At 39.9% G+C, this 11,792-nt stretch overlaps 1 protein-coding gene across 1 annotated transcript in view; it reads left to right on the forward strand.

The window, feature by feature from the left end:
* RSF1 (remodeling and spacing factor 1) overlaps window positions 1-11,792 on the forward strand; it is a 68,891-nt gene that overhangs the window by 27,821 nt on the left and 29,278 nt on the right. Inside the window, exons 2-5 of the mRNA XM_071556995.1 lie at window positions 1,066-1,157; window positions 5,726-5,818; window positions 6,461-6,666; window positions 8,898-9,055. Coding sequence (XP_071413096.1) covers window positions 1,066-1,157; window positions 5,726-5,818; window positions 6,461-6,666; window positions 8,898-9,055 — 549 coding nt within the window. The remainder of the gene's footprint in view (window positions 1-1,065; window positions 1,158-5,725; window positions 5,819-6,460; window positions 6,667-8,897; window positions 9,056-11,792) is intronic.

Here is an 11,792-nt window from a genome sequence, read left to right on the forward strand (position 1 = left end):
TAGAACAAACACTTTTGGTGTCCCGGCTGTTTATCCTGTGTCAAATAATGCTACTGGACCAGCAGAAAAACAATAATCATAAATTATGATCATAAAAGTTCTTGGATTTAAAGGTTTTAACATGTCTGTGCATAGAGTAATGAAAAACTGCATTTAGAACATAAAATAGTGTGCAAAGAGTAGAGAAGTAGAAGTTAATTCTTAAGTTTTTCTCAGCAAATTACAGATGAGAAAGTTTTCATCACTGAGCATGTAGAGTTGCATTAATTGTTATCAGTTGCTTATTTTTAAAAGTTATGCTACGTGCTAGCTTATAAAAGCAATGTTCTGCAAATTTGCCACTTGGTGGTGCCAAATTGATTTATAAATCACAGATGTGAGCTAAGATGAGCTGTTGAAGTTTGTTTCTGAGGAGTGAAGACAAAAAGATACATCAATTTGGTTGGAAGACTTTAATTCTGTGACAGCACTGGTGCTCAGCAGCAGTTCTGGCCCCCATTCCTCAAGTCCTGTATCTTGAGTCTTGCTCTGTTCCTCCAGTGCAAAAGAGAGTAAGTGCCTAGCAAAGCTGCATCTATGAGGATGGAGTTTCTGGAATGTTTCTCCCATACCATGTTCCCAGCAAAACTAGTTTGGATTCAGTGATATTCCGGGCCTGGTGCAGAATATGGGTCTGGGGTTTCTGCAGGCACCTGCAGATGTGCTGCAGGCACCTGCAGATGTGCTGCAGGCAGCAGTATTTTGGGAGGTGTTTGACTGAAGTAGGTCCTGTCCAGGTGTGGCTTTAACACTGCCAGAATTTTAATGTATTTATCACTGATGTCTGTTTTCTTGAACTGAAGGAAGGGCAATGATTATCCTAAATGTAAATATGAACAAAAAGGCTCCTGTGATTGAATTAACTTTCCTCCATCTCTCAGTTGTGGGGCTGCTCTTGAGCAGGCTTGAAGTTCTTATGATTTATTAAAATTCAGAATTTGTCACAGTGTTTAGCATTGAAGAATGTTTGCACCAGACTTAACAACTTCTTTTTTCTTTTTTTTCCTCTTTCTCTTAATACTGCAGTTCCAAAAGAATTGGTGGAGCTTCACTTGAAACTGATGAGAAAGATTGGGAAGTCTGTCACAGCAGACAGATGGGAAAAATACTTGATCAAGGTACAAAATGCACGTTGTGTTATTCTGCAATGCTGGAATATGATGGTTATGATGAGTTAGTTGTGTGAGCAATCCCTGGAATGAATTACAGTGAGCCCTGGGCTGTTCTGTGACCAGCAATGTGTGTGCCCAGACTTCAGCTGCATCAGAGCCCACCTTAACTTTCAGTCCCAGTTTAACTTTCAGTCTCTCTAGGCTTGTGTAAAAGTCTCTGAAAATAGACACTATGGTCTGCATGTAAAAGAGTATCCACCTTCATACTTGTAAGGAAAATACTTTTTTGAGCATTAAAACACTAAATAAAGAAGATTTAGTAGCCTGTAAGCAGGCTAAATTGAGCAGAGAGGTTTACACAGTAACAATTCATTTGTGTATCACTTGTCTGGATATGATTTAAGTACTGTCATTTGATTGGTATTTGTACAGGCACTAACCATGCACAGGTCGTGTAGTGTGTGTTAATAATAAAAAAGTGTTGCATTGCTTTATATCTGCATGTTCAGAATGGCACAGCTAAGATGAAAATATATGTATGCATCAGTAAAAATAGAGCATCCTGTTGTTCTGCATAGATATCACAGACTATTCTGAGTTGGAAGGGACCCACAAGGATCATCGAGTCCAACTGAAGTCAATGGCCCACACAGGGGATTGAACTCATGACCTTGGCATTATTACAACCAAGTTTTAACCAACTGAGCTAATCTCAGGTCATATGTAATTCTGTCTTGGTATTTTAATTGCAGCTGTGCCATTGTTGACACTTCACATGCAAATAGTTTTCAGTTTAAATAATTTACACTTCTTCAGAAAATAAAAATATACAGATAGTCAGAATTAAAAGTTTACTGTGTCCTCTCTAGATACTTTCATGTGTCTTTCCATCCACAGAATTGTAACCTTGTTACTGTCTGTACAGCCACAATCCTGTCTTGCTTAGACACACAGCATCATGGTAATAGCAACTGTACAAATAACAGCACTTGGCAAACCCAGTTGCAGTTTTGCCTCCTCAAGGGTTATTTGTAACCTTTACAGAGACAGGGGTTTGTCTTGAGGTTTTAGTAGCCTTAAGATGATGATGTTTTTAGGGCTGAGAATATGTCAGGGAATAACCTGCTGAAGAGCCTTAGATTAATTCTATCCCCTTAACCATTTGTGAAGTATTGATAATAGTGTTTTAAAATAATTATGTAATAATTTATGTTACTTCTGTATACTTTGTGTATTACCAACTACTGTGGTTTCTGCATTGTGTTAAATTCCCTAATGAACCCAAAAACCCTTGCAGCAAGCTGAGAAAACCCAGCTCTGACCCGTGAACTTATGTACCCCATTGAAGCCACTTACCAATTGTGTTGTAAGGAGAAAGCAGAGGGATAAAACAAGTTTATGAGGGAGTAGTTTGGAAAATCTTCTTCAGCAGGCATTGAAAGGATGGGGAAGCAGTAAGGAAACCTTCCCTCACACCCCTGTTCAGACCAAGTAAGTGTTAATAAATTTTACTTCATTTAACAGTCTCCAGGGCTAACTTGAAGCTTATTCTGGACAGTGGTTCAAAGGAACCTTGAAGAACAAAGGAATTTGACTATAACTAATTAGAAAGGTATGCTAATATTGTCCCCATTTCAAAGGAGTATAATTAATTTAGAAAAACAAGAGTATTGGGAAATGCCACAAAAGCCAGGAAAAACTGAAAAGGTGTGAGACCACTGAGGGCATTTTTCCCTGAAGCCTGCAGTGTTGTTCCACGTTATTGATACACTCTGAGGCAAAGTTGACCTGGTTTTCTTTTCTTAGAAACTACTAATTCATTGCTTTGCTAAAAGAGTTTGATATGTTCTGGGTGTGACTATGTTCTTGGGTAAGTAGAAACCTTTTGTGGAGGAGTTACATGCCTTTAATATTTGTGCATGTATGTATTACTATGTTTTGTTTAAATACCAACTGTTTATAAAATGTACTTCATTGTGCTTATAAAGGATATGATAAAATTGTTTCTGAAGCAGTGGCTGCTGTTTTGACAGATGAATATATTTTGGGATAGGGAGTAAACATGGTAATTTAGAGTTCTTTTCCTTCCCTCTTCTGGTGGTGAATCCCCCAAGTTAGATTACCAGCATGCTCATTAGTATTTTTGGGAGGAAATGGCTGTAGGACTCCAGGAGTCTGACTTCTCTCTTCTGTACAGCGAACATCTGTGGTCATGTATGACAGAGGTAAAGAAATGGCTTGTTCTGATTCACAGAAAGACTATTCTGAGTTGGAAGGGACCCACAAGGATCATCGAGTCCAACTCTTAAGTCCATGGCCCATACAGGGGATTAAACCCATGACCTTGGCATTATTACAGCTAAGTTTTAACCAGCTGAGCTAATCTCAGAACGTTCCAACACCTAAGTGGCACTGTTCATCTTAGCTGTTCTTTGAGAAACAGGTAGTTGTCACACTCCACTATCTCCTGACAAAATGTTTTACTTAACTATTGTCAAACATACTTTGCATTTTTATACAGATCAGGTTTCTCTGGACTAGTCCATCTGGAACCTTCAACCCGAAGTCAGCATGTTCTGAGTACACTTGTCTTTCCCAATTGTTGGAATTCAGGTGTCTGTAGTCCCATGCAAGCAGACTCCTCTGCTGTGTCTTTCACCTTCCTGTTTTTGTTGTTTAAAGTGACCATTTGGAACATGGCATCATAACTTCCTTGGAAACATTTAAGGAAGATGTTTCAGCACCTCTTGCAGGGTAGGAAAGTGCTGACCCCTCTTTAGTATGCAGAAGCCAGGGGCTCCTGCAGGCAGCAGGTCTTGTATCAGTTTGAAACAGCCCCTCAGTCAAGGCAGAGACTAAATTTCAGCAGAGCCTGAATCATTGAGATCTGTAGTTCAGGGTTGTGACAGTACTTGTCAGGAGAAAGCACAATTATCTGGTTTTTAATTGTCAAAATGTAGTCACTTCAGTTTGAACAGATGCTTCATCAGCAGCTCTGATGTCTCGGAGCTTTTGCTTTGACAGTCTCACACTTCCACAGCACATGAAGCTTCCCATTATTGCTTTCATACTTAGTGAGTAAGTAATGAACAGCAGCTGGCATGTGCCTTGAGCATGGGGTTTGATATGCAGCCTCCCAGTGTTCTGCACTTTACGTGGTTGAAAATGAGAGTGAAAGTAGAGTAGCCTCATTTTGTGAGCGGGCAGAATTGTCTCCTGCTGTGAGCTTCGGCTTTGCATCGGGAAAGTGCCTGTGTAGTATTCCTTAACCTCAGAGCAGGAAAATCTACTCTTCAGCAGGATCCCTTGTGGCAGAGAGCTCTTCCCTGTTCTCTGTAAGTTGTAGTTTGAAGTCAGAGTATGATCTGTGGTGGCTGAGCTGATCTAACCTGCTGGCTTACCCCGGGCTGCTCAAGAACTGGTGTCAGTATTGGGGTTAGTGGAGGTCAGTAGTGTGGCCATAGGGATAGTGGAGGGGCAGCAGCCCCTTTTCTTGGTTGAAGTCCAGGTACAGTTTTACAATATAAATCTGCTGATCTGTGCTTCTGAAGGGTGAAATTTAGGGTTATTTTTGCTGCTGTTGCCAGAGAAAGCTGCTTTCAGATGTGATTGGCAGGTTTCTAAGTAGCTTGGGGTCTGTTTCTTGTGTTTAATAATAATTTGGCTATTTTGCTTGAGTCCATCCCTGCAGACTAAGGGCAGCAGCACCTCCTGTGTCAGTTTGGTTGTAATTCAGCACTGGCACTTCAAAATAATCTCATCTGGAGGTGCGGCTGTTATCAGCTTTCACCTCTCATGGATATTTCCACTGGAATAGCCTTACTGACTGGAGATCCCACCAGGCTCAACTGATGAGCAGCTTGCCTCCGTTCATGAGAGTTCTCTTAAGCATGTCTGAGTTGTTAGGAGGCAAGGGAATTCTTTCCCCACTGTTATTACTGGAGCTCATGCTGATTCAATCTGTTTATTCTCTATGGCACCTTTTTTTTTTCTGTTAGCTTTTGTTTCCCATATTGGTGTGGTTGAATTTATTTGCTTTAAACAAATTGAAATTGGCTATACTTACAATATTTTAAAATATCTATCAACAGCTTAAAGTCCAAGGTATTTTCTGAAGAATAATAATTGCACCATGTGAAGTGAGTAACAGCCGCATTTGTTATCTGCAGTGCAGCTGAAGGACTTAGGGAGCCCCAGGAGACCCTGGCAGCTTATGTGCTAAATGTTGTAAGGAGATGTAATAAGAAATCATACTGACTTGAGAGAATTTATTCTCAGTAGAGAGAAATAGAAAAATTTGAGATATTTGCACAGCAAAGACAAAAATACCTTACCAATCTAGAGATGTTCTGCCTAATTTAGGATGTTTGGAGAACATGGTGATGATCAGGGCCTTGATGATCTGCTCTTCTTGGAGTCTCACTGGTGCTTGCTAACCTACTTCAGTTTTGTTTTTTATTTTTGTGTGAGGCTTTCTGACTGTAATCCCAAAGAGATCATGCATCATTAGTTAACATAGAAAGGTACTATTTCATTTCCTAATCCTGGAAATCTGCTTATTTTGTTTGTGACAGATATGCCAAGAATTCAACAGCACTTGGGCTTGGGAGATGGAGAAAAAAGGATACCTAGAAATGAGTGTTGAATGCAAACTGGGGATTCTGAAGGTACACGTTTGTCAGCTAAGGTTCTAAATTACTTTTTCCTCACTCCCTTAAGTGTCTTGGAGGTTTTGCTTCCTTATTCTTGCAAATTCAGCTTAACTGAACTGTAAGTGCATGTATTAAATAGAGAGGTGATCTTGGAACAGACATGGTATTCATTATAGTGGGGTGGGCCCAAACTGCGTGCAACACTTTGTTTGCATATTTCTCACACTTTGTATGAAGGTGGGTTTGTGCTTACAGTTTTGTCGACAACTGTTTATTTGTGCAGTGCACACTTTTAAAGATGTTTGTTACTTCGCTGAATTCGAAAGGCAAAGGTGGGTCTTCAACTTCTCAAGTCTTGAGAACTGTCAGAGTTGGTTCCAAGTTATGGATGGGTTTTTGTGTAGAATGAGATTGTGTACTGTGTAGTAAGAATTTAGAAGAAGCCTTCTGAGCTGGCCGGGGAAAACAAACCAAACCTTGTCTGTTGTTTATAAACAACATGGTCTGAAAAAACCCGAAGCTACAGCTGACACACAGATCCAACAGAGAGGCCTAAAAAGAAGTTCCAAATTACACTGAAAAGAAATTAGGTGATTTTCTTCTTTCTGTGCATGTTTTTGATACTTTAACAGCCTTTCTACTTTCTTACTTTTTCAGTATCTCTGTGAATGTCAGTTTGATGACAATCTCAAGTTCAAGAATATCATTAATGAAGAGGATGCTGATGCCATGCGTCTGCAGCCCATTGGTCGGGACAAGGATGGCCTGATGTACTGGTATCAGCTGGATCAAGAGCATAATGTCAGGATGTACATAGAGGAACAGGATGACCAGGATGGATCCACATGGAAGTGCATTGTTAGGTATTTTTTTTTTCAGCTGTTTGTAACTGGGGCCTAAAAATGTATTTCAAAAAAATCTGTGTTTCTCACAGAGTAGGGCTTGTGACAGTGGATTTTTTGCCTTCATATTTGTATGTGTATGTATGGCCAGACTTGGCGAACACAGATTTGGGCAGGGCTCTCCCCACGTGCCCTTCCAGCCTGCGCAGGGGATTTTTTAGGTGGGGCACAGCGTGTGCAGAACTGGCCCCACCGTTTCAGTCCTGAGGTCCATTTGCCACGGCCGAGCGAGCTTGGACAGTGACAGGGAAGTCCTCGGGACTGTCACAGCACCCGGTACTAACTGGGGCTGACCCTGCTGAGCATCCAAGATCTGATGGGATGGGATGGCAGGGAGGCATTGAACTGCCAGGGGACGGTCCCCACTGAGACTGGAACTCAGGACCTTGGGATTCAGAGTCCAGAGTGCTCTTCATATCTTCGTTCTAGTGAAAAGTCATATACAGAAATAACTCGCTGATTTTATGGTAACAGCCATCATGTAATTTTTTTCCTGCTTAATCAGGCTACAATGAATATATAGAAAGGGTACCAAGAGAAGACATTCTTGAGGATGATGGCTCCATACTGCTCACTGACCAGCTAAATGTCTTAGAAAATAGAATACTCTTGCCTCTTACAAGTGGACACATTTGGTTTTGGGGGAATTGCACCTGTTGGAGGGAATTTAGAGGAGGACAAAGAGATGCTCAGAGGACTGGAGTACCTCTCCTATGAAGACAGGATGAGACAGTTGGGGTTGTCCAGCCTGGAGAAGAGAAGAATCCAGAGAGACCTTAGAGCCAATTCCAGTACCTCAAGGGGCTCTGGAAAGGTGGAGAGGGACATTTTACAGAGGCATGTACTGGTAGGACAAGGAGAAATGGCTTCAAACTGACATAGGGTGGGTTTAGATTAGGTATTAGGCAGCAATTCCCTACTGTGAGGGTGGTGAGGCACTGGCACAGGCTGCCCAGAGAAACTGTGGCTAGCCCTTCCCAGGAAGTGTTCAAGGCCGGCTTGGATGAAGCTTTTAGCAACCTGGTCAAGTGAAAGGTGTCCATGCCCATGGCAGGGAAGTTGGAACAAAATTGGTCTTTTAAGGTTCCAACCCAAACCACCTGCAGTTTATTTACTGCCACAGCTTTAGTAAGCAAGGGAGTCACACAGAACTGTTTAAACCACCAGCAATGGGCCATAAAATAATAAGCATTACTTCTAGTTACATGTAGACAGATTCTGTGGGTAAATAGAGTAGAAGTATCTAAACAAAGAGATGAAGAGCTGAGCAGTGTTTATCTCTTTCATGCATTTTAAACTCCAAAGATAATGGCCAAAAGCAGAAGAAATCGGGGTTCTACTGGGAAAGCTCTGACACTCCACACTCACAGCAGAAACCCACAGTAATGCATTGAGAAATCTGAAATGGTTTTAAAACCCATGAGATTCCACATCTTGGGGTTGTTGCAAACTTCCTTTCTTTCTGCAAACCTGGAGAAAACAAACTGAATGTTGTCTTTGAAAAAGAAATGTGAGAGCCTTATTATTGTAGACCATTAGGGTAACAATGACCATTTTCAGTCATGGGTCAAATTCTTTACACATTAAGGTGTTCTTTATAGTTAGATGTGCAGTTTAAATAAGGAGTTACAGTGCAGTGAGATTCACTTTCATACAGATGTGCACCAACATCTTCTTGCTGTCATAACTCCAGTAGCTGCAGTTTTTTAGACAACGTAGTGGTGTTTGCTGCATGAGCTTGGGATGCATACTTGCAAAAAGTGTATAAATTATTTTGCTAGTTGCTTTTGAAAATTTCACATGAATGGTGTGGTCGCTTTGGTGCATGAGCAGAAAATTGTAACTTCTCTGCTGAGAGAAAAAGGAAAGAGCAAAACAATGAGTATTGGCAAGAGGATAATGAATAAAAGAATAATAGTAGTGGCTTGGATCCAGACCCAACAGGAATTGAGTGGAGTTAGATAAGGGCCTTCCAAAAACATCACTTTGTTTTTGTATGGATAGATTGGAAGGCTTCTGACTGCAAAGTTGCAGCCATTCTGCTAGGACAGGTATTTCACTGTGCTTGTGATTCCACTATATAACTCTGTAGGGTTTTCAAGGTAGTGTTCATCTAAGGAGATGGTGTTTGTTTTATTAATCCCTTTGGGGTAGGTAAGTGGCTTATCAGACAATATGTTTTTCGCTTCCAGAAACCGCAATGAGCTTGCTGAGACCCTTGAGCTCTTGAAAGCACAAATTGATCCTGCCCTGTTGAAAAATAGCAATTCTCAGCAGGAGAATTCATCACGTGAAAGTCCAAGCATAGAAGATGAAGATGCCAAAAAGGGTGAAGAAGCAGCTACACAAGGTTTTCTGCCTTCTTATCTCAAATTTTAAATGTTGTCCTGTGGCATCGTTAAAATTTTCAGCTTCATGGAGAGTTACTGTGTTAGATTAGGCCTTTCTAAAAAAGAAAGAAACAAAAAATGTTCAAAGTAAATATTGAATCCTTTGAAATTATACATATTTTTTGAGTTCTTTAGTGTATATTTAAGCTCAAGAATTTATTTATAAGAGGAGACCTATGTACAAATTGTTTCCTAGGTGACTTTTTTTCATTTTTGCTGTACATTTTGTATAATATTGTAAATGCTTATCATTGTATTTTTTTGTGGGGCATTGAACTGTTGCCAAACTTTTCTTGTTCTAGTAACATTAAAATTTGAGAAAGAAAAAAATCTGCTTGTGCAATGCCATGATTGAAATCAATATAGTATTGAGTGTGGTGTTTATTCTTGCCTTCTTAGTTTGAATCAGACAAATATAGGTTATTTTATCAAATATTTCACAATTAACATGATTTTTCAAGAAGACATGAGACTAAGTTAAAACAAAACTACTGAACTACTGTAGGAGTGAAGCTGTCCTTACCTATCTCCACTCTTATTGTTTGTTACTAGAATCATGGAATCTTTAGGTTGGAGAAGATCTGTAAGATCAAAGAACTTTTTTCCTTCCTTATTATCATGTCATTGCACATGTGTACTAATTTGCTGTCTTGTTGGTTTGTGGATTGATTTTACTAAGTTAGCTTGAAGTATTTTATGTTGTAAGAATCTGATCTTTTTTTCAGGTCATGAAAAAGAGCTAAAAGCTTATTTTCCCAAGTAATTTTTCCCCAGTTTTACTACCTCATTTTACTGTTTACAGGAAAGTATTTTCACAATCAGAAATGAGATTTAAGTATTACAGTGTGTTACTAGGTGTTTCTTCAAATATGTATGAGGTAATGAGATATATGGAATAAGCTGGGCCCTGTCTTGGTTCTGAGTATTAATGAGAAAGACCAGCTACTTTATTCACATTCTTTGTGCAACAAACAGTTTAGAACAGAAGAAATAAAATGAAATATTGAGATAAAATTGAAGTTGCTGTGGAAGCACTAAAAGAAGATTTTATAAATAGCAGTAAATTGTGATGATCACCAGCAGAATTACCTTTCAGTCTAAGGTGTTTTCAATATCTAACTCTGCTTGTAAGTGCCAGCACCTGTGTGTTACTGACACTGCAGAATTAATTCCATGGACTGATTTTTGCCTTTGTCTCAGTCAAGCCAAACTGTCTAATTGAGATCTCTTCTTCAGATATGATTTTACTTTACATTGAATTCAGGACCAGCCATTTGAAAACATTTTAATGAATTTACCCACTATAGATAATTCCCCAAATCTTGTGGCACCTGACTCAGTGCTTGCACTAGTCTGTGTATTGGTGCAAAGTCACCTCCAGGGACTAGTCCAGAACCATAGAATAGTTTGGATTGGAAGGGATCTTTAAAGGCCATTTAGTCAAATGTCCATGCAATGAGCAGGGACATCTTAAACTATCCTGTTGCTCAGAGCCCCATCCAGGCTGACCTTGAGTATTTCCAAGGATGGGGCATCCACAACCTCTCCAGGGAACCCATGCCAGTGTTTCACCTACATCATTGTAAAAAACTTCCTCCTAATATCTAATCTAAACTTGCCCCCTCTTGGTGCAAAACCATTCCTTCTTGTCCTGTCACTCCATGCCCTTGTCAAAAATCCCTCTCCAGCTCTCTTGGAGCCCCTTTAGGTACTGGAAGGGGCTCTGAGGTCTCCGTGGAGCTTTCTCTTCTCCAGGCTGAGCAACCCAAACTCTCTCAGCCTGTCTCCATAGTCAAGGTGCTCCAGCCCTCTGAGCATCTTTGTGGTCTGTGGATTCCCTCCAGCAGGTCTCTGTTCCATGTATGTAATGAAAAATGAAATAGTTTACATTTACAGTGATTTAAATTCTGTCAGTGTGTTCACAGAGCACTGCTTAGAGCCTTTCAGTTGAGAAGCTGAAGATTTTCTTCCTTTTTGACAAGGGATTGCACTCAAAGCCCTTTTAAGGTGCAGCAGAAACGTATTGGAAGGCCTAATACCTGTTCGCTTTGGTTGTTTTCCATGCAGTATTAAATTAGTTCATACAAAAATATGGTAAACTGACCCAGTGCTTACATGTTTTTTGCTGGTGTGGTGGTGGGTTGACTCAAATAGCATTAAGAAAACATGTTCTTTGACTGAGTAATTTTGTATATATATAAAAAACTTTACAAGAAGTTCATAGAGTTTAACTGTAGAACACCTGCTGGTTTTCAGTATGGAAAAGTTTTGGGATTCTGGTGATCCTTGATGAAGTTTGGGAGAAAACGGTAGGTTAAGGGAAGGAATGGTTGGACAAAGTTTAGACAGAAGTGTAGGGTAGGTAGAAGAATTCAGACACAATAAAAATATCTCATTCTCACTGTTACAGACAAACACCTTTACAGAGGTAGCTTTTTCTTTTTTCACAAGGGCTTCAAATGGGGATCCACTTCCATGAAGAGGAAAGAACCAGTCTTGAGCCTTGAAAATGTTACCATCTCTGGTGCTTTATAGATGCACCTTTCACTTCTGTACTAATGCTGAGACTTATATGCACCCATGCTTTGTATTTGAAAATATTATAAAATCTGTAAATTCTTCCTCACTGCTCTTTTCTAGAATGCTTATTTTCTTTGAGGTAGTTGTTAGCTGTCCTGTACTTTCCACTGTGTATTT

This window comes from Pithys albifrons, chromosome 1 (genome assembly GCF_047495875.1).
Source record: "Pithys albifrons albifrons isolate INPA30051 chromosome 1, PitAlb_v1, whole genome shotgun sequence".
Classification (NCBI taxonomy): Eukaryota; Metazoa; Chordata; class Aves; order Passeriformes; family Thamnophilidae; genus Pithys; species Pithys albifrons.